The sequence below is a fragment of the Aotus nancymaae genome, unplaced genomic scaffold (assembly GCF_030222135.1).
Source record: "Aotus nancymaae isolate 86718 unplaced genomic scaffold, 86718_ANA_hifiasm-v0.15.2.pri h1tg000036l, whole genome shotgun sequence".
In the NCBI taxonomy this organism is placed as follows: domain Eukaryota; kingdom Metazoa; phylum Chordata; class Mammalia; order Primates; family Aotidae; genus Aotus; species Aotus nancymaae.
The window spans coordinates 90,790,678-90,817,668 of NW_026988450.1; the positions used below are offsets into that span (position 1 = coordinate 90,790,678).

General features: G+C 59.1%; 3 protein-coding genes across 4 annotated transcripts; 1 reads left to right on the forward strand and 2 right to left on the reverse strand.

Annotated features, from left to right (window-relative positions):
• Nucleotides 1–6,638: 6,638 nt before the first annotated feature.
• On the forward strand, nucleotides 6,639–11,550 carry THEM6 (thioesterase superfamily member 6). Of its 2 annotated transcripts, none has more exons than XM_012468339.3 (2): nucleotides 6,639–7,151; nucleotides 10,056–11,550. In XM_012468339.3, the coding sequence occupies exons 1-2, from the start codon at nucleotides 6,639–6,641 to the stop codon at nucleotides 10,167–10,169; spliced, it is 627 nt and encodes a 208-aa protein (XP_012323762.3). In that variant the 3' UTR covers nucleotides 10,170–11,550. The 2 variants fall into 2 exon arrangements, with proteins under 2 accessions (XP_012323762.3, XP_064240217.1); XM_064384147.1 differs by having other exon boundaries at nucleotides 6,639–6,992.
• A 5,386-nt stretch (nucleotides 11,551–16,936) lies between these two features.
• SLURP1 (secreted LY6/PLAUR domain containing 1) lies at nucleotides 16,937–18,347 on the reverse strand. Its single transcript, XM_012468347.3, has 3 exons — nucleotides 18,270–18,347; nucleotides 17,787–17,906; nucleotides 16,937–17,263 (listed from the first exon to the last, which is right to left on the reverse strand). The coding sequence occupies exons 1-3, from the start codon at nucleotides 18,325–18,327 to the stop codon at nucleotides 17,124–17,126; spliced, it is 318 nt and encodes a 105-aa protein (XP_012323770.2). The 5' UTR covers nucleotides 18,328–18,347; the 3' UTR covers nucleotides 16,937–17,123.
• Nucleotides 18,348–24,732: 6,385 nt separating this feature from the next.
• Nucleotides 24,733–26,991, reverse strand: LYPD2 (LY6/PLAUR domain containing 2). Its single transcript, XM_012468348.2, has 3 exons — nucleotides 26,862–26,991; nucleotides 25,557–25,676; nucleotides 24,733–25,059 (listed from the first exon to the last, which is right to left on the reverse strand). The coding sequence occupies exons 1-3, from the start codon at nucleotides 26,917–26,919 to the stop codon at nucleotides 24,854–24,856; spliced, it is 384 nt and encodes a 127-aa protein (XP_012323771.2). The 5' UTR covers nucleotides 26,920–26,991; the 3' UTR covers nucleotides 24,733–24,853.

Here is a 26,991-nt window from a genome sequence, read left to right on the forward strand (position 1 = left end):
GAGCTGGAAGGGCCTGTGGCCGGCCAGGCGCTGAGGTGGGGCGTCCCCGGCAGTGGTCTGAGGTCCCTAGCGGGGAGATGAAGCTGGTTCTGTGGAGGGGGGAGTCTGCAACCCAGTTTTAGCAGCAAGAGAGGGAAGTGCCCCTGCTGGGTGAACCAGCAGCATAAAGAGGACACGTGGCCCCAGTGGCAGGTAGACCAGAAGCCTGGGAAAGAAACCGGAAGCCAACTGGAAGGAGCATATCCCCGATCCTTCCCAGCCTCCCGAGCTTTCTCTGGTGCCCCTAGTGGGAGAATTTAGCTCGGCACCAGCTGGCCCAGCAGAAATGGGTTTGCAGCCTAGGGCCAGCCACAGAGGTGGCGTGGGGAAGGCTGGTGTGGAGCTGAGTCAACGCAGGCAACTGAGTCAACACCACGCAAACACTAAGCAAAAGAATCTGGTAGAGTTTCTGCTGTCAGATAAAAGTGATGTTGACCCAAGAAACATTACTATAATGGAGGGCTTTTCACAATTGCAAAAGCATAAATCTGACAGCTAGCTACAATAATTCTAAATGTGTATGTATCTATTAACATAGCCTCAAAATATATTAAGCAAACATTAACAGAAACAAAAGATGAAACGGTAAATTTCCACAGACTTCTTTCAGTGTGTGACAGAATGATTCAGCAAATTAATAAAGATATTTGAACACTGTTAACAACCTTGGCCCACTAACATATACAGAGCATTGCACCAAACAGCTGAAAAGTCACAACTGTTTCAGATGTACACGGAATGTCTATCGATTTTTGTCCATATGCTGGGAATCAAGCAAATCTCAACAATGCCAGTGACTTGAAATCACGGGGCATGTTTTTGCCCGTAGTGCAATTAAATAAAAACTTACACCAGAGAAAGAAAATATCCCCGAAGGTTTGGAAGGTAAGAAATAAATGTATGAATATCCTAAGTCTCAGAAGACAGTCGCAAAGGAAGTTGGGAAATATTTGTATTAAATTATACTGAGGCAGGGTACAGTGACTCATGCCAGTGATTTCAGTACTTTGGGGGGATGAGGTAAGAGGATTGCTTGAGCCCATGAATTAGCAGGCTGGGCAACATAGTGAGAGCCCACCTCTACAAAAAATGTTAAAACTGGCCAGGTGTGGTGGCACATACCTGTAGTCCCAGCTGCTGTGGAGGTGGAGGTGGGAGGATCATATGAGCCCGGGAGGTCAAGGCTGCAGTGAGCCATGGTCATGCCACTGCACTCCAGCCTGGGTGCCATAGTGAGACCCTTTCTCCAAAAAAATTATACTATTTATATGACCTATTACTACTTGTGGTATAGTGATAAAGATTCGCTTATGAGAAATTTGTGATCTAAAAATCATATACTAATGGGAAAAAGTCTGAAAGACAGAGATCTGAGTATCTACCTCAAGAAATTAGAAAGAGGATAGCAAATATATCCACAGAAAGAAGAAATTCAAACTAATAAAAGAAAATTCACCAAAAAAATCAAAATAAAAGGTTGTTTATTTGAAAAATCTAATAAAAATTATAAATCCCTAGAAAGACTGATCATGACTAAGACAGACGGCACAAATGATCAATATCAGGAATAAAAAAGATGAAATCTCCAGATTAAAAACATAAAAAGATACCATCTAGGGCTAAGTAAAACGTTCTTAAAGTTGACACCAAAAACTGAATCCACAGAAGGAGCAACTGATTGACTGGACTTCACCACAATTAAAGCCTTTGCTTTGCTATTGACTGTTATTAGGATGAAAAGACAAGCTACATATTAGGAGGAAGCATTCACAAGCCACAATCTGACAAAGAAGTTTTATCTAAAACATATAAAGAACTCTTAAAACTCAACAAGAAAAAAAAATACATCAGTGAGAATATGGGTCAGGCATATAAACAGACATTCCATCAGCAAGCAGATATGGGCGGCAAATAAGCACATTAAAAAATAGTCAACACCCTTATCCTTTATAAAATGCAGATTTACGCCACAATGAGATATCACTACATACCTATGAGAATGGCTAGAATAAAAAATAGTGACAACGCTGAATCCTGAAAAGGATGCAGAGTAGCTGGATCCCTGATACACAGCTGGTGAAAATGTCAAATGGTACAGCCACTATGGAAAACAGTTTGACAGTTTCTTATAAAAATGAACAGCAACTACCATGCATTTCATAACTCACGCTCCTCCAGACATTTGGAGAAAGCTTCAGAAACTGGAAGCGTACCCCAGGACACCTCAGGTGACACGGATAGTGGGGGCCTTTAAGGTTTTTAACAATAAGGACCAGGCAGAGGAGGAAGAAAAGGATGAGAGAATGAAAAAGAAGGCACATTTTGGCTGCCACGATTACGGGTCTGCCTCAAGGTGACCCTAGGCAACAGAAGCCCTCCAAATAAGGGGTGATGGGGCCTCAACCAGCAGCAATAGGACTGAGGCACAACCAACGTTCTTATTATAAGAAGGAGGGGCACTGGGAAGTCTTGACAGAATGAATCTCCCCAACCCAGTCCTCTCGATGCTAGACTCTTGGATGAAAAGCCCACCCTCTCTGCTGGATGGTGTGCTCCAGCTGCAGGTGCTCGGCCGGCTGCAGTCCCGAAGATTTCTATCGGCATCACCACTGCAAAGCCTCAGGTCACTCTCAACATGGCAGGTAGGAAACCTGAATTAACGATTTGACACTGGGACCACCTACTCTGTCCTGACCCAACCTGTGGGACCTCTGCAATGCCAACTGTATGGTGACGGGAACAGATGGCCAGGAGAAGGTCAAATGATTTGCCTTTCCTTTGACTTGTGAAGTTGGATTTAAGGCTATTAGTCATTATTTCCTGTATGTCCGTGACTGTCCCCTTCCTTTAACAGGTCATGATTTATTATCCAACCTGGGAGCCTCAGTTTCCCTTCAGGGGAATGCAATTAAGTCTCAGTAGCTCCAGAGAAGGGAATCCATTTATTGGCCCTTTTGGCTCCCAAAGGTCAGAAGCTGCCTCCTATCCCGGAAGAGATATTGGCTCAAGTGACTAAGTTTATATGGGATGCCGGTACTCTGGAACAAGCCATCAATGCAGAGCCTATTAAGATAAAATTGAAGCCAAGCATTCCCCCGCTTGCAAGCCCCAAATACCCTGTGAGGCCAGAAGCCCTACGGGGAATACAGCTCCTCCTGGAAAGATTCCTACAGCACAGGCTTATTCAGCCCTGCCGTCACCTCGTAACACCCCAGTCCTGCCCGTGGAGAAACCAACTGGGAAATGCCGGTTTGTTCAGGACCTTAGGGCAGGCAATGACTCAGTTGTTCCCAGACCTCCTACAGTTTCCAATCTACCCACAGTCCTCTCTCAGATCCTGTGCACTAGTTCCACGCAGTGCTGGATCGACAGGACACCTTCTTTTGTGTCCCACTGCATCCCAAATTCTCCTCTATTTTTGCCTTTGAATGGAAAGATCCAGAGACCCAGGACACTTCCCAATGCACAGTGCTACCCCGGGGTTTCGGGATAGCTCCTGCCCCTCTGGGCAGGCCCTGGCAAAATACTTCAGACATCTTAAACTTGCAAGTGGAAACGTCCGCAGTATGTGGATGACTTGCTTACTGCTAGCGAGGGCTTCCATCGTTATCAAGAAAATACTATTAAAACCTCAAATGTCTTGGCTGAATGGGGATATAGGTCTTCCCCTTAAAGCCCCAGATCTCCCAGACAGCTTCAATACCCAGGGTACAGACTTACGCCAGAAGCCAGGATGCTTGCCCCAGACTGAAAGCAGGCCATTGCTTCACTATCAGTCCCTGGTGGTAGAACAGAGCTGCGCGGATTTCTGCGGATGGCTGGCTTCTGCCGGGTTTAGATCCTAAGCTTTTGGCCTCAGAGTTACACCCACTGACGTGTGGAGAAAAACAACCATCCCACTGGGCAGAAGCCTGTCAGCAAGCACATGAAACCCAAAAATCTGAGTAAGGAAGGCCCCTGCCCGAGGACTCCCAGGTTTGCAGGAGCCTTTCTATCTGTATATGACAGGCTTGGGCAAAGCCTGGATGTCCTAATTCAGAAGCTGGAGTCCTATAATGGCCAGTGGTTACTTTTCAAAGCAATGCGACCCAGTGGCCCATCTTTAGAAATGACAGAAACACAAAACAGAAGAAGAAAGTGCAGTGCTCATATCCCCAAACCGTAGTGTAATGTCTGTGAGCATTTCAGAGAAGCTGCTGCCAGGAGTACCTGCGGAACTCACCCTGCAGGGAGGGAGGTGAGGCCGAGGGCTGGGGCGGGTCCCACACTCGCTGTTCTCTTGCAGTGTTCCCCTGGGCAGCGCCCTGGAGCCTGGAACCCAGGTGGTGGCCACCAGAACTCAGGCTGCAGGCCTGTCTCTGAAGTGCTGTGAGTGCTGCCGCATACACGGGATCCCTGCAGAGCCGACGGAGCCAGGAGCACCAGCACCTGCTTGCCTCGCTCCTTCCCCTGCACGGCCCTGCAGGCTTGGACGCCCCAAGCCCCGGCAAGGAAGGGCCAGGTCTGGCAACTTCAAGTCCCCCAATAAATTGCCAGTGACCCATCCCAAGCTGCCCAAACCCATTGCGTTAGACTGATGCAAGCGAGTGATGTCCGGGGAAGCTGTGGGTCCCTCCAGCTTTTGTGGGTACTAAGACCGCTGGGTGCCTGGCACTGCTCTGGCCCTGAGACGCAGCAGTTAGGAGGCCAACCAGGCCCCAGCACCCTGGCTTCAGAGTCCCACAGGGACAAAAGCATTCCCTGCTCATGTATTCCCTGTGTGAGACTTTGGCAAGGTCACTGCACCCTGGGAGAGGTTCCCTGTGCAAGGAGAGCCCTGGGGATCTCGCCCAGTCTCCAGGCCCAGGAAGGGGAAGATGGAAGGGGAGAGAAGAGCATGTGCGTGGGAGGGGAGCTGGGAGGGCGGGAGCTGGGAATGAATGTGCAGGGTGGGGGAAGGGGCGGGGCCAAGGAGGCCTGGAGGGTGGGGGAGGCCTTGGAAGCTCTGCTGGTCTCTCATTCACCAACCTTCACTGATGCTCCAGAGCTCGAAGGACATAGTGGTGTAACCCCAAAATGAAATTCCCAGCCCCCAACCATCTGAATGGGCCCCTCCTCTTGACCAAGGACATTCCAGAGTTCACCTGAAACACCAGTTCAGACCAAACCGATGTGCAGCCTACAAGCATTGACTGATGTCTTACGTCTCCCTAAAATCTGTAGAACCAAATCATAGCCTGACCACTTGATACATGCTCTTGGGGTCTTCTGAGGCTGTGTCACCGGCCACAGTCACTCTATTTGGCTCAGAAAACATCTCTTCAAATATTGCACAGTGTTTCACCCTTTTTCTTGGCCAGGAGACAACGTAGGTGACCAGGAGGCTGCATTCTTTGAGCAACGGCCAACAGTCTCAACGGCTGTGTCCTCAGTCCCTTGATTCCCAAGGGGCCGCCCTCCCTGGGACAGACGGCTCAGAGTCGAGCCACGACAAGGTGACACGACAGGGACAGCGTGAGCCACGCTGGGGGAGCCACCCTGATAGGCAGTGAGCTCCCTGTCCCTGAGGCTGCCGAGCAGAGCCAGGTGCTCCCCCAGGAGCTCCTCCTTCGAGGGAGGTACAGAGCCCTGGAACCCGAGCCCAGGCCCAGGCCTGACTCAGGAGCTTGTTTAACCCAGCAATTCCGGGACCCCATCCCAGGTCACCGGCATCGGCTGTCATTTAGAACCTGTGGCTGGCAGGGAGCGGGCCCCGCCTTCTCTGGGCCGCGTTTCCTCCCCAGCCTTGTAGAGCACAGGGCAGCCGAGCTGCCCAACAGCCCGCTGGGCCCGCGCGGAGTCCGCCGCTGAGTCACTTTCGCTCACCCGGGCTCCTCCCCTCCCGCCCAGCCCTGAGTTGCTCCGGTTTCAAAAGGGACGAAGGGCGGGAACGCTCGGGAGGAGCCTGGGGCCGGCGGGACATTTGAGGTGTAGAACGAAAGTTTAGGGCGAGAAAGGAGGTACCGGCTGGGGCTGAAAATGCGCGTGGGGACCAGCGCGTGACGCTCCCCGAGCGCTGCGGGCGCCCTGCGGGCTGGGGTGGCTGCGGTCCTGCAGCAGGAGCCGTGGAGTCCGCTGCAGCGCCGCTGGCGACCGGGCTGGGTCGCATTTTCCACGGAAAGTCCCGCGGCTTCGGCTGCGGAGGTGTTGGAGCCTTTGACTGCGCTCAGATGAGGGGTCGGATGCCAGGGCCGGGCCCGTCTTTGGTGCGGGGCCGGCGAGGGGCGCGCGCTGCTGGGGAGGTGGAAACGCCGGGGCGCCCGGGCACCCTCGTGCCTGCAGCGCCGCGCACGGCCGCCAGGTGCCGCTGTGACGACCAGCGCGCGCCCCGCCCCCGCCCCCGCCCCCCCGCAACGCGACAGAGGCGCTGGTCGGGGCAGCGGGTCGGACCACGCAGGGAGCGGAGGAGGGGCGGCAGGCGTGGGCGGGGCTCCGGGCACCTCCCCCTCGGTCGGCCGCGCGCAGTGGTTCGCTCCGGCCGCGCCGCGCTCGCGAGTTCCCAGGAGGCCTGGCGGGCACTGGCAGCCGTGCCGCGGGCCCCGCAGCCGTACCCTGCGCCCGCCGTCGCCGCCGCCGCCGCGATGCTGGGGCTGCTGGTGGCGCTGCTGGCCCTGGGGCTCGCGGTCTTCGCGCTGCTGGACGGCTGGTACCTGGTGCGCTTCCCGTGCGCCGTGCTGCGCGCGCGCCTCCTGCAGCCGCGCGTCCGTGACCTGCTGGCGGAGCAGCGCTTCGCGGGCCGCGTGCTGCCCTCGGACCTGGACCTGCTGCTGCACATGAACAACGCGCGCTACCTGCGCGAGGCCGACTTCGCACGCGTGGCGCACTTGACCCGCTGCGGGGTGCTCGGGGCGCTGCGGGGGCTGGGGGCGCACACCGTGCTGGCGGCCTCGTGCGCGCGCTACCGCCGCTCGCTGCGCCTGCTGGAGCCCTTCGAGGTGCGCACGCGCCTGCTGGGCTGGGACGACCGCGCGTTCTACCTGGAGGCGCGCTTCGTCAGCCTGCGGGACGGCTTTGTGTGCGCGCTGCTGCGCTTCCGGCAGCACCTGCTGGGGACCTCGCCCGAGCGCGTCGTGCAGCAGCTGTGCCAGCGCAGGGTGAGCGACCCCCGGCCCTGGCCCCGGCGCACGGCCTTTGCGGGACCCCCGGGAGCTCCTGGTCCCCGGCCCCCTCCCCCGGGGAAGGCCCGCTCCTGCACCTCTTTCGGGTCCTGCTGCCGTCCTGCCCCTCACCGCTCCCGCCCCTCCCTCTCTACCGGGGGCGTTCCTCGCTAATGCCTTTGTTCCTGGGGGTTCCTGGCGTCCCCGAATCAGCTCTTCATTCGGGCTTACCGTGCTTCCCTCCTGTCCTTTCTCAGCCTGGCCCCTCATGGTTTTCTGTCGACCCCTCCTCTCGCTCCTATGCTGTGCTGTGGCTGGAGTGCTGACCTTCCTGTCTGGTGCTTGATCCTGAACATACGCTGGAGGGGTGATCAGTTAGAGGAGGTTTCTGGGAATTCCCGAGGACCTGAGGCGCCCTTTCACACAGCTTAGGGCTGGGTCCTGGCTACCTGGGTTGGGGTTGAAGGGCTGAGCCGGGGAGCTGCAAGCCTTTTGGCCTTTCTGCAGTTGGAGAGAGGTGGGCCACACACCTCACCAGGGCTTGCTCCTTTCGGCAGGGCAGAACCGCCCCTGCAGCATGGAACTGGGGCCCTGGGGACGGCTACCGGGCCGATGTCGCCAGAGCAGATTCCTGAAAAGCTGCCAGGAGCATCCAGGCAGGAAACCAGGGCCTGCCCACCCCTGGTGTGCCTTTAGGCGGAGGACTGCCCTCCCCGGTCGCCGACAGGTGCCTCCCGAGCAGAGGAGGGTCAAAGTCTCACCTCAGTCCTGATGTTATAGGAAAGGGTCCCCGATCCAGACCTCAACAGAGGGTTCTTGGATCTTGCGTAAGAGAGAATTCAGGGCGAGTCCGCAGTGCAGAGTGAATGCAGTGGTCCTTAGACACAGTAGGACGCTCCACCCCAGGTGCACCGCTTGCATATATGTGGACATGTGCTCTGCTACAAGGGTGTGTGATAAAGGATTAATTTTCTTAATTACTCTATTTTGCAAGAATCGATATTACTATCTTTTAAAGCAAAATTAGGAACGCCTTTGTTCTCCAGATAGTGGGATATCTGGATGCTCCCAAGTCTGGGTCTGTTGAGTAAACATTATTAATTTGTCTCCTTAACCTTAAACATTTAGAGGCCAGGAATGCCTGATTTTCTGAGAATGCAGCCCAGCAAGGCCCAGCCTGATTTTCCTACCCCTCACTCAAAATGGAGTCGCTTTGATTGAAAAGCCTCTGACACTGAGAGGTCATGTCAGGGGTGGGGAGACTGGGGCTCGGAGGAGCAGTGGCACTGCCCAAAGCCGCACAGCAGGCCGCAGGGCACAGCTCCCTGGTCTTCTGTTTCTGTTGAGTCATGTGAACCAAAAAGCATCTGAGATAGGTCTCAGTCGATTTAGAAAGTTTATTTTGCCAAGGATAAGGACGCACCAGTCCTGGTGACATGCGCCCAAGGTGCTCGGGGTACAGCTTGCTTTTACACATTTCAAGGAGGCGCAGTACAATCAATACATGTAAGATTCACATTGACGCCATCTGGAAGAGGACTTCCAGGTCACAGGTAGATTGAAAAGTGTTCTGATTGGCAGTTGGTTGAGAGCTATTGTCAGTAGAAAGGCAAGTCTGGGTTTAGATAAGGGGTTGTGGAGACCTAGGTTTTATTATGCAGGTGAAGCCTCCAGGCAGCAGGCTTCAGAGGGAATAGATTGTAAATGTTTCCTGTCAGACTTCAGGTCTGTATTGTTAATGTCGGAGGCATTAGAGGCCTGTCCCACACCCTCTTCCATCATGGCCTGAGCTAGTGTTGCAGGTTAGATTTGGAGGGCCCTGGCCTATTGGAGGAAGTTCATTCAGATGGTTGGGGGTACCTTCCGATGTTATTTTTGGTTCAGGAATCCCCTAGAGGACCTGGATGTCTCTCTGCCCCCAGGTGCTGGGCTCTGTGTGTCTCTCATGCATCTAGAGTGGGGGGCAATGGGGAGGCTGCCAAGGCTGAGAGCTGGGTGCGGAGGCCGAGGAGATGGGGAGCAGGGTCGCTTTTCTGGGAGGGAGGGCGTGATGAAATCAGGCATGGCTGGTTGGTGAGGTCCGTGTGGGAGGTGAAGGCTGGGACCCAGAACAGCAGAGACCCCGTGATGAGGTGGAAGGGCCATGGGTGTGGTTTGGGGCAGGCTGAGCCAGGTTGGGGTCCTGCACGCTGAGAGGCTGGCGGGGGTGATGTGGCCAGAGAGGAAGAGCTGGGCTGGAGTGGTCCAGGGGAGAGTCAGTCCATGCCCAGCTCTGCTAGGACTTGCAGGGGGTTCCAGCTCAACTGCAGGGAAGGTCTGGGCTCTGTCTTTGTGTGCTGCTCACCCTGAAGTGGGGTTGGGTGTGTGCTTGGCCTCTCCCCTCATCCTGGGAGCTCCCAACGCCCATCTGCAAGGCTGTGGACCCCTCAGGAGAGGCCTGGAGCCCGGCTCCCATCGCCACATGGTGGCCCTGTGTGCAGAGGGTTGAGAGTGGAGGGCTCAGGCCCAGGTTGCCCTGGGAGATGAAGTGCTGTCCTCTGGGTGCCCCATCTGGTGCCTTCCCAGAGGAGGGCTCCATGCTGGCCCTCCGTTCCTCTGTCCCCTGTCACCCTGAGGCCTCTGGATTTCCTATCTGCCCTTCCCAATGTGCCAACTTCTTGGGCTTCTGGCTGGGTTCTGGGGATGGCCCCTAAGGGAGATGGGCCTGGCACAGGCGGGGCCGTGTCAAGGTGGGTATGCGGGGGTAGCACAAGCACACAGGGCCTGGGGAGGCATGGGCACAGCCTGGCAGGTGGCAGGGCAGGGACACCTGGAAGGTCATGGGCTGGGGAGCAATGTGGGCAGCAGCCCAGAGGTGGAAAGGCAGCAGCTTGGCTGGGTTTCCCTTTCTATCCCTTGCAGGTGGAGCCCCCTGAGCTGCCGGCGGACCTGCAGTACTGGATCTCCTACAACCAGGCCAGCAGCCAGCTGCTCCGCGTGGAGAGTGGGCTCAGTGACGTCACCAAAGACCAGTGATGGCCACCTTCACACCCTGCCTGCCCCGGCCATCATCCTGGGCCTGGGGGCTGTGCAGAGATGGCAGGCTGGGCTGCACTCTTCCAGCTGGAGGGGCCTCTTGACCAGCCTGGCCCACCCCCCTTCACCCGCAGGGCTCCCCAGTTATTGACACCCCTCTGCTGGGCTCCACGTTAGGCAGAGGGAGGGAGTGGCATCAGCAGTCTGACCCAGCTCTGCCCTCAAGGTGAGGATGGATGTGCAAAAGGGAGTCCCACCCTGCCCCACAGTGCGGCCACTCATGGGCCTAGGTAGGGGAGGGTGGTGCCTGGAGCAGAGGGACCCACAAGTGCCACCTGAGCCTGGATCCTGGCTGGCACTGCTGCAAGGGATGAGGCAGGGCCAGGCCAGAGCATCCTGGGTACACAGGGCCTGGGCGTGGTTCTGGTGCAGCGGGCACTCCTGAGGGGTCAGAGCAGCGCCTGCCAGGCAGCCCCCTCTGGTTTCTGCTGAGGTGGACACAGGCCTGGGGCAGAGCCTGGGTGGTCAGAGGCTGGATCTGGAGGCGGAAGGAAGGGAGGCATTTGCCGGCAGAGGACGGAGCAGGCTGGGCAGGAGGGTAGCCTTGTGGCTGAGAGGGACCAGACCAGGTAGCACAGGGGCTTCTGGAGAGGCAGCAGGCTTCCTGCTGGGGTGCCCTTGTTGGAGGGAATGGAGCAGGTGTGGGACTCTGCAGGATGCCCTTGCCCACTCGTACCCCTCGGTGCCCACCAGGGCCATGCTCTGTGACCTTGGGCTGGTCCTTGCCCTCTCTGGGCCTGCAGCAGCACAGGCCTCTGCACCCCCTTAGAGCCACCTGTTCGTGGCCTGGCTGGCAGGCGTCTCCTTACCTACTCTGCCCTCTGTGTTTAGCGTGTTCCTCGTCAGCTGCTGGGCCAGCCCTGCCTTGCGCTAGCACAGCGTCTCCTGGCAGCTTCTCAGTCCTCCCTGATGGAGACGCAAGGCTGCTAGGACGCTGGCCAGGGCCACCCACTCCTGCCTAATACCTCACCTTATAGCTGGGGAAACTGAGGCCTGGAATGGCCCAGAGTCACTGAGGCAAAGTTGTGGCTGGTCCCAGCCTGAGGCTCCACTGATGCCCTCAGCTTCCAGGGAGGGGGTACCCCATCTAGCTGGGTGCAGGGGTCACTGCTTGTCTGCTCAGGGCTGTGTGCCGCCTGCCTGTGCCCCTGCACACCGGGAACTGCCTCCAGGAAGCCCACCTTGAGCCAGAGCCAGGAGGTGCAGCGCTGCCCCGATGGAACCCCTCCTACCCCCACTGCTGTTCTTACAGTCATCGTGGGAAAGCTGCAGTCTTTCTGTTGTATTTAAAGAAAGCCCAACATTAAAGGGTTTTCCTTGCAAGTGTGCTGGGGACGTCCTTGTTTCCAAGCCCTTGCCACCACTGCCATCCAGCTGGGGGCTGAGATGGGAAGCTGGGGCCCATTCCCAGGATGGGTTTTCTGGCGTGGGGGGCTATCTAGGCTGGTGGGGCTCCCATGAATGGAGGGATCAGGCTGGCCGAGAAGGACTTGTCCCCATCCCTTGGGGCATAGGACTGAAGCCAAGAAGGTGCTGCCCAAAGCCCCCTGGGGGGCCCTCCCTGTTGTGGGGAGCTCTTCCTGCCCTGGGGAGCCCTTCCTGGCCTGGGGACCCTTCCTGCCCTGGGGAGCCCTCCCTGTTGTGGGGAGCTCTTCCTGCCCTGGGGAGCCCTTCCTGGCCTGGGGACCCTTCCTGCCCTGAGGAGTCCTCCCTGCTCTGGGGAGCCCTTCCTGCCCTGGGGAGCCCTCCCTGCCCTGGGGACCCTTCCTGCCCTGGGGAGTCCTCCCTGCTCTGGGGAGCCCTTCCTGCCCTGGGGAGCCCTTCCTGGCCTGGGAGCTCTTCCTCCTGGTTCCCAGCCTTTGAGGCTTACAGCTTCATCCACAGATGCCAGCCCCAGGTTCCCAGTCTCCCTCCGTCAGGGGTTGCCCCAGACTCTGGGTCTGGGCCTCCAGGCTTCCAGAGCCTTGGGCAGGGTGTGGGTAGCCATTGGAGGCAGAGGTCCATGGACTTTGGTGGGTGGATGAGAAGCAGAGAGAGCACAGGGGCTGTTGTGCAGGCCCTTCGAAAGGGGTGGGGGAAGTGGGACCCTCCTGGACATAAAGGTGAGTCAGGTGGGGTGTGGCCACATCCATGCTCTGACCACCTTCCCAGGAGATTCCAAAAGGCTCTGAGGGCCAGGGAAGGATTGGGCGGTTGGAAACTTACCAAACGGGCATTTAGTGATGGGGCAGTGGGGCTGGAAAGGGGAAGCCACCTTGCTTAGTAAATCTGGGGTCTGCAGCCAGGACGGTTGGCCAGAAGCCTCTGCTCTTTATGGGTGGAGGGGGGTCCTTGGGGGAGGTGGCTCTTGGGATCTCCATGGGTGTCTGAGCTGAGTGTTGCCAGACAAGCTTCCCAGTGGGGCCGCAGAGGAAGCTGTGGGCATGCTGTCCAGCCAGTGGTCCTGAGCAGCTGCCTGAGCCCTGGAGCAGGACGGGGTGCCCAGGCTTGGGTGGCACCATGTGATGATGCCACTGCTGTCCCTGGCTCAGCGGCTGTCCTTGGTCATGGAAGGTATGTTGGCCTGGATGGGGAGTTGGGCTCAATGACTGGACTAGGGATGAGTGTATCCATTGTGCATGTGCGTGTGTGTGTGCATAATGTATGTGTGTCTGTGTGCATTCGTGTGTACATATGCATGTGTGTGCCTGTGTGCGTTTGTGTGTGCGTGTATGCATCTGTATGCGTTCGTGTGTGTGTGCATAATGTGTGTGCCTGTGTGCATTCGTGTTGCACATATGCATGTGTGCCTCTATGTGTTCGTGTGTGTGCCCATATGCATGTGTTTGCCTGTGTGCATTCGTGTTTGTGTGCATAATGCATGTGTGTGCCTGTGTGCATTCGTGTATGTGCACACATATGCATGTGCATGCCTGTGTGCGTTCGTGTTTGTGCATGTGAATGCCTCTGTGCATTCATGTGTGTGCACATGTGCATGCCTGTGTGCGTTTGTGTGCATACGCATGTGTACCTGTGTGCGTTTGTGTGTGCATATATACGTGCATGCCTGTGTGCGTTCGTGTGTGTGCACATGCCTGTGTGCATTTGTGTGCATATGTGCATGCCTGTGTGCATTCGTGTGTATGCACATATGCCTGTGTGTGCCTGTGTGCATTTGTGTGTGTGCATATGTATGTGCATGGCTGTGTGCGTTTGTGTGTGCACATATGCCTGTGTGCCCATGTGCATTTGTGTGTGTGGATATGTGCGTGCCTGTGTGCATTCGTGTGTGTGTGTGCATGTGCATGCCTGTGTGCATTTGTGTGTGCATATGCATGTGTGCCTGTGTGCATTTGTGTGTGTGCATATGTGTGTGCCTGTGGGTTCGTATGTGTGCACATATGCCTGTGTGTGCCTGTGTGCATTTGTGTGCATATGTGCATGCCTGTGTGCATTTGTGTGTGTGCGCATATGCCTGTGTGTGCCTGTGTGCATTTGTGTGTGGCTATGTATGTGCGTGCCTGTGTGCATTTGTGTGTGCATATGTGTGTGCCTGTGTGCATTTGTGTGTGCATATGCATGTGTGCCTGTGTGCATTTGTGTGTGTGCATGTGTGTGCCTGTGGGTTCATATGTGTGCACACATGCCTGTGTGTGCCTGTGTGCATTTGTGTGTGGATGTGTATGTGCGTGCCTGTGCGCATTTGTGTGTATGCATATATGCGTGCCTGTGCGCGTGTCTGTGTGTGTGTGTGTGTGTGCATGTGCAAGCAACGGGCTAGCATCAAGGTGTTTGAATGGGCAGCACCCTCAGGCCCCTGTGGCTTCATGCGGCAGCTGAGCACCGTGGGCTGTCATCGGCCGGCTGGAGGAATGTTTGAGCCAGGAGGGCCCTCTCTCGGTCTTGTCTTTGGAGGACAGGTTGACCACAGGATGGAGGAGGGCTTTTGCTCACTGCAGTGGTGCTGATTCCTGCCAGCAGGACTGGCCCGGGTCAGGGAATGGGTGGCTGGGATTGGAAGCGAACCAGTGCCTTGTCCTGGCGGGGCTGCTGGAGCCCTCTGCTCCTGTGGGCCTCCCACCTCGGAGGAGTTAGGGCCGCAACTGCTGCCACCCCAGCATCCTTCCCCCAGGGCCAACAGTGGCAGAATTTCTGCCCCAGGAGCCCCCAACCGCGGAGGTGTCTGCACAGTGTCCAGGAGGCCTTTGGTTGGGGGAGGGAATTGGCGCTGTGGGGCCCTCGCCAGCCGGGTGACTGAGCCGGGCAGAGAGAAATAAATTAAGGTCGAGATTCAGAGCTGGAGATTCAGATCTGTCTGGGGGTCCTGGGGTGGTGGCTGTGCACAGGTCCGTCGTCCTGTGGGAGGGGGCATTGTGCCCTCTGATGGCCAGGTGGACAGAGTCCCGACTGCCTTGGTGGGTGTCCCCGGGGCTCACCCTGGGCCAGCTGCCTGCTCAGTCTCAGTGCCCTGCCTCTGGGCTCAGCTGTCTGCCACCGTTGTGTCCCCTTGGGGCCCAGGGACGCAGATCCCCACATCTGAGGCCTTGCTGAGTGGCGTTACGCTGTGCCCGTCGTCCAGCTCTGGAGGAATTCCAGGACAGCAGGACCCTCGCCCACCTCATGGACAGGGACACAGACTAAGTTAGGGAATTCCCAGTGTGGACCCAGGGGCTCAACCAGGCAGGCCAAAGGGGCTGCTGCGTCCCAGGCCCAGGCGGCTGCTCCCCGCATGACTTCCTCTCTGGACACCTGCTAGTTTGGGGCATCCTTGGGGAGGTGGAGGATCTTGCCCCTGAGGGCGGGGAGGGACGTCCTGCGGTTTGCACACCCCTCTCCTTTATTTTAGAGATTTCTTAAAGCAGCGGAAGAGTAGCGCTGGCTCCTTTGACCTCTCCGCTGTAGTGGGGTTCAGAAGGGCCTCCGCCAACACTCCGCTCAGGAGGGCCTAGCGGCCCGGGTGGGCGCCCCTCTCCCTCCCTCCACTGCCGCTTCTTGCGGCTGGCTGCTTCCCCGCCAGCTTCCCCCACGTCCTGGGGCAGTCACGGATGCAGCGCCCACTCCCCTCCTTAGACCTCACGCGCCTCGGTGGTGAGCGTCTGGCCCTGCAAGCCCCGCCCCATGGGCGCGCCCACCTGGGTTCCCTGCCGGGCCTTGGCCTCCCCAGCTTCCGCAGTCGCATCTGCTGGAAGGTCGCGGCGACAGGCAGGGCAGGCGGGCGTCCTCCAGGCCGGCCGAGAGGGGCAGGGCTTTCTAACTCTGTGCTGCGGTCCCCCGGGAGCCAGGAGACCCAGCCGCGCTCCCAGGGCCGGTTCCGGGCAGAGCGCACTGGGTCCCTGCGTGTTCGCGCTGCGCGCTCTGGGAGAGGTCCTCGCGGCGTGGGTTCCGGGACCCGGCGCGCGCCCTCTGCTGGCCTCGAGGGCTCAGAGCCAAGGACACCCCAGCAGGTGCCTTCCCAGGGATGGGGGCACCCCACCCCACCCCGCAAGCTTTCCCCACTGAGCTGGGAAGAGCCTGGAGGCCTCATCCCCATTGCTCTGCTGGGGACGCTGAGGCCCAGAGAAGTGGCGACTTCTTGCTCCCTCCCTCTGGTGAGGCCAAGGCCCTGGCCCCTTGGCTCCAGTCCAGGCCCTGATGAGGCCCTTGGAGGTCCGGCCATGACCCAGGGGATGGGCCCTAACGGGAAGCCAAGCGCAAGCCCCGTACTGGCCAGCGGGAAGGCCCCAGAGATCCCTTCCGGGGGCATCTCTGGGAGCTTTCTCCGGTCTGGGCTGCTCCCCAAGGATTGCATTTAATTCCTGGTATTTCTGGGAGGGTGTAGAGGTCGGGTGGGTTCTGACATCTGAGCCCTTCATAGACAGAGATGAGCCTTCACGGGGGTCCTGGGTGGCCCCAGACGGCGCCCTGATTACTCCCGCATGCTCTCGGGTATCCCAGCGGGTCAGACCACTGCCTGCTGCATGCCGCTCCCACCCCACAGGCATGGCCCAGCTGACCTGTGGGGCCTTGGAACCCGATACCAGCTGGGCAGTGCTTAGAAGGTGTGCAGCCCAGAGGATCCCCGGGGGAACTGGGGCCTGGAGAGGGGCAGCATCTGGGGGTGGCAGGCCCACAGCAGCCCGTGCTCCCGCTGGCTCTGCCCGCCTCCTGACGATGGCACAGAGCACTGTGACTGACGGCACAGCCAGGGCCATGCAGAGCGGGAGAGGAGCCTGAAAGCCCTGTCTCCTGGGCCACAAGGACCCCCAGCTCCTCAGCTAACCTCCTGTGTCCCAAGGGGACGGCGGGCAGTTGTCAGAGGAGGTGACGGGAACCCTGGAGCTGTGTGATTCCAGCAGGCCCGGGTGCACACACCCAGGAAGACCCCTTGGGCTAGGCAGGCAAAGCCAGATGTATCCACCCTTAGAGGAAAGCGGATTCCAACTCTGAGCTTCCTTTCTGCCCTAGGCGGGGAGTGACGCCTCCGGGGTTTGAGGGGAGAGTCTTAGCGGGGAGAAGTTCCCTGGGCTAGAGAACAGGCTCTGATCTGAGACGCCAGGCTAGTTTGCAGCAGGAAAGGGGCCTGGGAGGCATTCCTCGCCCGTCTCTGTTTTCCTATCTGTGAAATGGGTCACGGGGCTCTGGGTGAGAGGGAGGGCCAGGTGCCTAGAATGTGGTGTATTCAGCCTGGTTCTCCCGAAGGCCGGCGCTGCGGGGTCTTGGTGCCCAGGAAGGACAGCAGTCATCTCCACTCTCGGCTAATTTATGTTTATAAGTTTGGGGTGTGGAAGGCAGAGGGCACCCCTCTGGTGTGGCTCTCTCCCCTCAGACCCTTGAGTGAGCTGTGCCCCAGCAGCAGGAAGCAGGGGGTGGTGACGCAGGCGGAGCCAGGCCCCGTCAGACAGGAGGCGCCCGAGGAGCGCCTTCCACCCTGCCGCCCTAGGCTCCGAGTTCCGTGTTGCAGAGGTCTCGGAAGCAGCAGAAGACCAGGTGGGCGTCCCCGATGCTGTCGGGGTCGGTGGCGATGCAGGAGCTTGAGCAGGAGCGGGACACCACGGGTCTCTGCTGGAAGGGGTACTCTGCAGGGTGGGCGAGCGTCAGAACCCACACCCGCCTGCAGCGCCTGCCTGCCGCTGCACTGCTCCCAACCGTGCCCCTGACCTTGCCCTCCCTGCGGTCCCCCATTCCTAATGGCCCAGATCCGTGAAGCCTCCCAGGCCCAGCCTCCTCCAGCTGTGAACTGTTTATGAATTATAACACCAGGCCTTGTCAGACTTCAGTGCCCGCCCGGAGATGGCAGCCTGAGCCCAGAAGCTGTGGCAACAGCACCTACTGGGTCTGTGCCAGAGCTGGGGTTGGAGCCCCACAGGGGACCCCGGCCTTTAAGCCCCACCCACCACCAGCGCCTGGTGCCCCAGGACTGGGTGTCAGGGGGCTGTGCCACCCTCATGGAAGGCACCCCTTCTAAGGGGTGGCAGCCTGTGCTGCCCCTCCCACCTGCTGCCTTTTGGGTCGAGAGGAGCACCAGCAAAGGAGGGAGGTACGTGGGGGATGTGGCCCTGACTCCAGGACACCCAGGGGCTGCCGCGGGCCAGGTCTCACCTGCCTCCACCGTCACCAGCTGGGTCATGCAGGCTGTGTCCTGCGGCTTGCAGAAGGTAATGTTCTTGCAGAGTGTGGCGTCTGTGGGCTGCTCACAGGTGTAGCACCTCAAGGCATCACCTGGGCGAGGGGTGGAGGCAGAACTCATCGCCTGGCCTCGGGGGCCTCAACCCAGAACCAGGAGGCCGGGCTGAAGGAGTCCCACTGATACCCTTCAAGGCCCCTTTGGCTGAGCCACAGACTTGAATGCCGCATCCCTCCACAAAGACTCAGTCTCCCTTCCTGCAGAATGGAGTCATGACCCCTGTCCCAGGGTGAAGCTGGGCTCTGGGACCCAGGAGGCACACTGAGAATAAGGAGGTTGAGCCCCATGGACACCTAAGGAGGCCCTCAGCCACAAAGTGCCCCCAACAGCCCCAGCCCCCTCGGCAGTGGGCAGACAAGCTCAGAGGCAGGGTCCCCACCAGCTTATGGCCCACTCACCAAAGCCCATGCTCCAGGCTGTCACGAGCAGCAGCTGCACAGCCCAGCGAGAGGCCATTCCTCCTCCGTGCTCAGGAGCAGTGAGAGGCAGCCGGCCTCACATCAAGGGTTTATACCCAGCCCCTTGGGCAACGGCTCCTGGGCGGTGGTGGAACCGGCCGTGTGAGTCAGGAAGGTGGTACAGGGCCCAGTGGGGAGGCAGCTGGCAGGAACATGGCAGGTGGGTCCAGTGGGGAGGCAACTGGCAGGAACATGGCAGGCGGGCAGGGAGCTGGATCTGGGGGCTCTGTCTGAGGATGATGGCCCTGCCCTCTGCTTGCACACCTCCAACACTGGGGAACTCACCCCTCCCCAGCCATGTCCTGTGGTCCTGGGACAGCTCTGCAGAGAAGGCCTTTCCCACTGAGCTCAGACTGCCCCTCTGATGAGCCCCATGTCCTGGCTGTGCCTCTGGGGTTCACATAGGCCACCCAGCTCCAGCCTTGGGGACCCTTAAGACCCAGGTTCAGTGTGGCCTCTGCCCTTGTTGTTCTGGCCCTGCCTGGCACCCCCTCCCCGCAGCCCCCTCCACATGCCTCCACCTGGTGTGCACCTGACACACACCTGCAAAGTGGGGGCCAGAGGCAGGAAGCAGGTGTCAGGTGAGGGTAGCATGGGCCAGCCAGACCTTGCTCAGACTAAGGATGGGCCCAGGAGCGGCCCTCATCACCGCCAGCCCCTTCCCACTAATGGCCTTTAGACCACGCCTGAGTGTCTTGGTTTTAAGCGCCTGACAGCTGGGCTCTGCTCACCCTCCAGCCTCCTGGCCTCTGTTGTCTGCTCTTCACTGCTGTCTCCCACCACATGCTGCTCCTTCCCCATGCCTGCCCATGCCCGCCTCTCAGTGAGCACACTGCCTGGTCTCCCATCTCATGTCCACATCTTCCCCATGCTGTGAGGCCGGCTACGGTGCTCCTCCTCCGCAGTCCTTCCGCCATACCAGCCTCCGGTTTCTCCATCCTGTGATGTCCTAATGGGTGGTTGTATGCATGGATGAGTGGATGGGATGAGTGGATGGATGGGGGATGAATAGGGGATGGGGTGGGGGATGGATGGATAGATGGGTGGGGAATGGATGAGTGGATAAATGGGTGGATGGGTGGGGATGGATGAGGAATGGGTGGAGGATGAATAGAGGATGGGTGGGTGATGGATAGATGGATGAGTGGGGGATGAATATGGGATGGATGGGGGATGGATGGTGGATGGTGGGGGATGGACGGGGGATGGGTGGAGGATGTATGGGTGGATGAGTCGGGAATGAGTGGAGGATGGATGGTGAATGGATGGGGGATGGATGGGGGATGGGAGGAGGATAGATGGGGGAGGGGTGGGTGGATGCATGGGTGGATGTGGAACAGATGTGTGGATGGGTGGATTTCAGAAGGATGGATGGATGGAGGATGGGTGGTTAGGTGGGTGGAGGATAGATGGATGAATGGAAGAAAGATGGATGGATTATTGAATGAATGACATTTAAGAGAGTTGATGGGTGAAAAAATGAATGAATGGATGGGAGAATTCAGGGATGGAGGGATGGGTGGCTATAAAAGTTGGGGCAGAAAAATGTGTAGTGAGTGGGCCCTTCTGAGGCGGAATTCGATGCCGGAAGGAGCTCTGGGCTGGCAGCAGGAGTCCTGGGTTCGGGTGTTGGCCTGCTGCTCTCTCCGTCAGTGGCCTTGGGGTGGCCCCTATTTTCCTAGTCTTTGGTTTTGTTTGTAGTTGTGAAATCCGAAGTGACCTGGCCTTGTGGGCTGAGGTGAGTTGTATGAGGCTGCGGGGTGGTTGCCAGAAAGCAAGGGAGGGCATAGTTACTGCAGTCAAAGGGCTGACATGGGGCGGTGCAGGGTGGCAGCCAAGAGCAGCCCCTCCCCAGGGCTTGGTCCCCAGACGCATCCAGATGTTTCAAGAGGAGCCAGGAACTGTCCGCTTCTGGAGCCTGAGCTCCTCCTGGCCTCCCGTGTGGCCCATGTCTACTCACAAGACATTCTCACCCCACGTTCTTTCATCTATAAACTGGTCAGGAGAACATCTGCCAGGGGGTGGTTGTGAAAACTAGCAAGTATTTGACAAAGGATGGGTCTCCATCACGCCTTCAGCTCAGCTCTGTGCCCATCACAGTGCAGGTGTTCTTGGGGCAGAGGTGGTGGGTGCTGAGGCCAGGGACACTGCCCTCAGCTGCTGCTTGCATGGGCTCTAAAAGAGAAGGAAGCCCTCAGAAGGTGCTCTGCGTGGGAGTAGCAGCCAGCAGAGGGGCACAGCAGCCTTTCTGCTGTGTGGGAACATTAGGCACTAGCTTGACCGGTCCCTGAGCCCAGCACCCGATTGGCAGGTGGAAAAACAGCACCGTGGCAGACACAACTCAGGCAGGGAGAATTTATGTCCTGGTTAGGTGACTGCCCTCCCTCCTCCTGCCTCTCCATGAATCCACACCTTTTCCCACATGTGGAACCAGGAGACCAGGTTTTTTGAGGGCAGCTCATTTCCTCAAACCCCGGAGTTCTCATCCATGGTAGACCTGCAGCACTGAGCCAGTTCGCACCAAGCTGCAGCTGCCTGCCGTGTCAGCCCACTTTCCCAGGGGCCTGACCCTTCCTCCTTGGCTACACTCTCCACCCTGCACTCAGAGAGACCAGCTAAAATGCCAACTGGCCCATGGCACTGCTCTCCCCAGAAACACTCCCTGGCTCTCCACTGCCTTCAGCATGCAGTCGAAAAGCCCCTGTCTGGCCTGAGGGACGGCTGGACTGTCAGCTCCTCAAGTGGAAGAACACGTTTCCATCCCTCTGAGAATCCTCCCATAGCCTGGGTCTGGCCATGCTGACTGTGGGCAGCATTTGCGGGAGGATGGATGGATGGATGGATGGATGGATGGATGGATGGATCGTTGGATGGATGGAGTTAATGGGTGGATGGGTAGTTAAAGAGAGGATTAATGTTGTTTCTTCCAAGGCCACCCAGGATGGATATTTGTGGGCACTCAGACTGACCTCTCCCCAGGGTACAAATGCTCTTGTAGCCTCTGACAGAACTTAGCACGGGTTTCGACACCCCTAGGAATGGGAGTCTAAATCCTCAGAGCAGCACCTGCCCTACTGGGACAGACCTGTCTCAGGCCTTCCCCCACAGGAACTCAGACTTGCCAGTGTGAACCCCACACCTGGGTTCTGACCCTGTGTCCAGGCTGCAGAGCCAATCATACCTCACAGGTGAGTCTGACAGCTAGTCAAGATCCTAGGAGGATCAAGAGGTTTTTTGCATAGGTAGGTACTGAATGAGCTGTGAGGTCTGGCTGCTGATTTAGTGACGGGCTAGGGTAGCGAGGGGGAGGCGAGGGGCTGGAGGTGGCTGCTCTAGCTACCCAGGGACACGGGCTGGTGGCTTAGATGGCATGATAACAGTGGGCACAGGGGTGAGGAAGAGGAAGATGTCCTGGCAGTGGGGTCAGGGATCCATCCATTCCCCCATCCATCTACCCAACCACGCACCCCTGTATCTATTCCCTGTTTGTCCCCCACCCACCCATGCATCCACTCACCCATTCATCCACCATCCCCCATCCATCCACCATCCACCCACCCATTCATCCACCATCCCCCCACCCATTCATCCACCATCCCCCATCCATCTGCCCATTCATCCACCATCCCCCATCCATCCACCGTCCACCCACCCATTCATCCACCCATCCCCCATCCATCCACCATCCACCCACCCATTCATCCACCATCCCCCATCCATCCACCATCCACCCACCCATTCATCCACCATCCCCCATCCATCCACCCATCCACCCACCCATTCATCCATCCATCTCCCTTCCATCCGCCATCCACCCACCCATTCATCCACCATCCCCCATCCATCCACCCATCCACCCACCCATTCATCCATCATCCCCCATCCATCCACCCATCCACCCACCCATTCATCCACCATCCCCCATCCATCCACCCATCCACCCACCCATTCATCCATCCATCCCCCATCCATCCACCATCCACCCACCCATTCATCCATCCATCCCCCATCCATCCACCATCCATCCACCCACCCATCCACCCATCTCCCTTCCATCTGAGATATGGGAGGTGGCGGTTGAGGTCCAGTGGGTGCTTTGTCCCCTTGAAGGCTAGTTCTAGGTCCCAGCCTTGTCCTGACTCTCTTGTCTGCACTTGAGATACAGACATCCCTGCCCTGTCGTGGGCTGGGCCCTGCTCCCTGAGGAAGTGCGGCGGGTGCTCATCCTGTTCTGGAAGGTCACAGTGGGTGGCCTGGGGGAGGTCAGGGGTGGGGAGAAAAAGAGGATGGCTGGCAAGGTGTCTCATCATTCCTCCAATTTCAGGGCCGGATGTGATGGGGCCGCGGCAGAGGGTGCTGGAGCTGGCAGGTCCTGGGAGAAGAACAGAGCCCACTCCTTCAGCCCACCAGGGGTGGGGTGGCCTGAGCCACCAGATGCTGAGTTCAGCCCCTCCCCTCCCCTGCCTGCTCCTCCTTTCCCCATCAAGCCATGTCCTGCCCTGCCCATTTCTACAGGCTGTGGAACTGCCCAGGCCACTGCTCTGAGGGGACCCTGGGTCCCTGTCCTGGCACCTCATTATAAGCCTCTCCTACCCCACTGGCAAGCCGAGGAGTAAGCCTGGTTGAAGGACTTGGGTCATAGGGAATCTCAGGGGCAGGTACCTGAAAGGTGGCATCGTGGATGGTGAGGTTAAGGTGAAAGGTTCTCAGGCTTGGATCGGGCCTCACTCGTAGCCTGTGCTTGGCCTGAACTGTGCCCCTTCCCCTCTCATTGACTGAAGCCTTTTCCTGACTACACACTGAGCCTGGACCCTGGTTACAGACTGAATCCCAATCCTTGGTCCTCGACTGAGTCCCACTCCATGGCTGAGCCACAGGATCACACACGGAGCCCTGACGTCAAGCATAGATCAAGGCCTGCCACTGGTTACAGACTGAGCCCTGATCACTGGCCAGACTGAGCCCGATCCTGACTTCAGGCTGAGCCCTGATCTCTGGTCGCAGATAGGCCTTGTTTCCAGTCTCGGTGGGGGGTTGTGGAATGCGTGTGTGTATGTGTGTGTGTGTGTGTGTGTGTGTGTGTGTGTAGTCTCAGCCCAGGCTCTGAGGCCACTTTGTGAGAGTCTTGAGAAAAGCCAGGTGAGGGTGTGATGTTTGATGGCTACGAGCACTTCTTCCTCTTGACAAAATCAGAGCTCAGGGTCACAGCCCGGATGGCACATCCAAGACAGCACTAGAATGTTCCCAGCCTCCCAGGCCCTCCCTCCCCGGGAGGCTGTTGTCTTTTTAGCACCAAGACGTGTCTGACAGATGGCGCTGTGCCGTGCCGAGCTGTGCTCCGGTGGTGGGGCCACTGGGTGGTGGGGGCCTGGCCCCAGGAGTAGACCCTAAACCACAGAACCCACTGTGGGCTACAGGTCGTGCCCCAGGAGTTGACATTCAGGGGCCCAGAAGCGGTGCTGGAGCAGGGAGGGCGAGGTGGGCGGGCTGAGCGGGGGGTCTGCCGGGTCCAAGAGGAAGGGCAGGTTCCAGGGGGAACACTCTCCTCTTCTGGCCAGGCTGGGGCTCATCTCTTGCCACCACCTCCCTTGGGCAGCCCTGGGGAGGGGCCGGCGCTGGGCGGGAGACCACTGGGTCCTGTCTTTCCCCAAGTCCTTGAGTTCCTTGTGTGTTTCTAGGACCACGTGCATGCGTGTGATCACGGGGAGTCTCCGCCTGGAGGCCTGTGGGGCAGAGGACTCCCTGGAGAGTCGGCCTGGCGGACCAGGGCATTGGCTCAGGGCCAAGGTGAAATGAAGGCCCCTTCTGCACCAGAGCTTGTGGCTGTCCTGGGCACTGACCCTTGGGAGCAGAGCTGAGTGAGGGCAGGGTGTGAGGTGGACATGTGGGGTGAGCCTGGGAGGCAGGCAGTGGACTCACTGGGACCTGACCCATGGCTTCCTCCTCAAAGTGGCCTCCACCGTCAGCCTTGTGGCAAGGCCCTGCTCAGGCTGGGGAGGTGGGCAGTGGGGTGCTCCAGGGGACAACCCCAGCTCCTGGTCACTGCTGTGACCTTCCTTCCACCTGACATGCCTTGCCCTCCTCAAGGCCTGCCAGATCTCTCCGTCATTCAAGGCCTGGCCCTAATGCCCCCTCCTCCAGGGAGCTGGCCCTGACTGCACCATGGTAGATGGGGTGCTCCCCTGCCCACGGGTCTCAGCTCCTGCCCCACCCTGGTCAGCCCCCACGTCCCCAGAGGGCTGAAAGGCAGAGATCTGCATGGTTTGTGTGGGGGTCACAGGCCTAATGGCTGTTCTTGCAATGGGATAGAGCTTAACATCACAGGAAGGCAGGAAGAGAGACAGACAGGGACAAGGACACAGATGGGGTCAGAGACGCAGCTGGGAGCTCCTCTCGGCCCTGGAAGGCAGGTCGGTGCCCAGAAAGGAGACTCAGGAGTCCTGGTACAGGCCACACTTCTTCAAGGCATTCGGAGCAGGCTGCACAGGCCAGCTGGGGCAGGGCCGTGGGGGTGGGCGGGCGCTCTAGAGTCCAAGGCTCAGGAGCAGGAGAAGCGTGAGGGCCCCGGCCAGGCAGTGGGGGCTGTCCAGAGTGGGCACCCCGTCTACATTGCACAGCTCAGTGTTACAGCAGGACACGGGCCGGGTCTGGCCGATGCCATCCACATCCGAGGGCTCACACTTGCTGGCGCAGGACTTGGTCACTGTGGAGTCCCCCTGGAAGGGGTACACTGTGGGGTGTGTGCAGAGTCGGCTGTCAGGGCTGGTCCCGACTGCCTCCCAGCCCTGGTCCCTGCCAGCGCCGCCTCGTGCAGGACTCACTCTGGGGTTACCCCTCCGGGTCTCCGTCCCTTCTGGCTCGGTGCCCTCCTCTTTCTCTTTCCTCCCACCGATGTTGGCCGGGTGCCTACCATGTACCAGGCACACAGCTGGCATTCTGCACCCTGCTGGATGGGGCAGTTCCCACTCTGATGTGACCGTGAAAGCAAAGCCTGTAAGTGCGCCCACCTTCCCAGCCATCACAAAACGAGGCTGCAGATGCGTGCCCGCTGAAGGAGCAGAGGGAGAGAGGAAGGAAGGGGAGGGCAGAGGGCCCTTGCCCATCAGAAAGCCCTTTTTTGCAGATGGGTGAGGTAATGGCTGTGCACTGGGGCCAAGTTGGCTGGTGGCCACGGCAGGAGGTGGCTCTGAGCTGGAACCCAGCTGCACCCGCTCCCGGCCCACTGACCTATCTCCCGGGAGTAGAGTGTGGTCTTGCAAATGGTTTCGGTGGTGGAGCAGTTGGCGATGGTGACGCAGTCAGACGCTCCTGTGGGTTCCGGACAGATGTAGCAGCGCAGGGCCAGCGCTGGGGAGAAGGGACGAGGGCCGTTAGGCAGGCTCTGCCCCTCCCAAGCCCGGAGCCAGCCTGCCCTGGAAGCCCGGGTCTGAGGGGACAGCAGCACTGCCCAGGGCCAAGGTACCCACCAGCCTAAATGAGGGGACAGTGGCGCTGCCCAGGGCCAAGGTGCCCACCAGCCTAAGCTCAGGAGCAATACCAGGAGCCTGGGGCTGGGGATGGGCCAGGCTCTGCCTCGGGACCCTGCTGGGGCGGGGGCCGAGCTCCTTTGGAAGTGTTTGGGAGGCTCAGGGGGCCGAGGCCCTAGCATCCTCACAGCAAAAGGCACCTGGGGTGGGAAGCCTGGGGGTGTGACTGGGAGCAGGTCACCCCTTCAGTTTCCCCATCAGGGAAGTCCTGCTGTGGGGATTAAGGACAAGCCAGGAGGCCGTGGAGTGCAGGGTGGGCCAGGCTGTGTCTGGGCTGTGTCTGGATGCTCACTCCTCTCCCCCAGAGACTTGCAGGCCAGCGGGGGCGGGGACCGGAGCTGCTCCAATTCCCTCCTGCTCCTGTGACCCCCCCACCCCAACCACAGCAGCCCAGGCAGCCGGCTGCACAGCGAGACCCGACCCCTCCGTCCCCACGGTGGGACCCGGCGGGGCCTCTGCCCTCTCCGGTGCACCTGTTTGTGGGAAATGGGCAGGGCCATCCGCGGGGGGCCCCAGGCCCAGCTGCTCTTCTGTATGAGTCCAGGACGCTGCCCCGATGGCTGTCTCAGGCCCCGCATCTGGGAGTCACCCCACCCCAGGTGTCTGGCTTCCCCACTCCTCTCCATCCCCACTGCCACCTAGACTCAGAGCCTCCCTGGGGACCCCTTCCTTCCCCAGCTCAAGACCCTTCTGGGTGCCCATAGCCCCCCATGAAATTCGCCGTGTAGGCTGGTGCCCAGGGGTGTGGTGGGCTGGCCCTGCCCACCTCAAAGGCCACACTCTGCTGACCCTCACTTAGGGTGGGCGCCCCTCTCACCCTCTGCCCTCTCTCCATCTCCACCCTCCCCTCCGTATAGTCAGGGGTGGCGCTCAGCCCTACGCTCCCACTCCTCCGACTTCTGCCTCTGAGGCTCCTTCCTGGGGTGCCCTCCCTGGGAACACTGTGTGAATGTCAGTGGGTGGTGTCTCCCTCCGCTCCAGCTCCCCTGTAGGTCCCACGCCTCACCGAGCTCTCCACAGGCAGCCATCACCAGTGCCAGGAGCACCAGCCGCGTCCCCAGCATTGTCCCGGCCCACTCCTCTGTGCTCTCGCCCTGGGCTTGCCCGGCGGGGACAGCGATTCCAAGCGCAGTGGC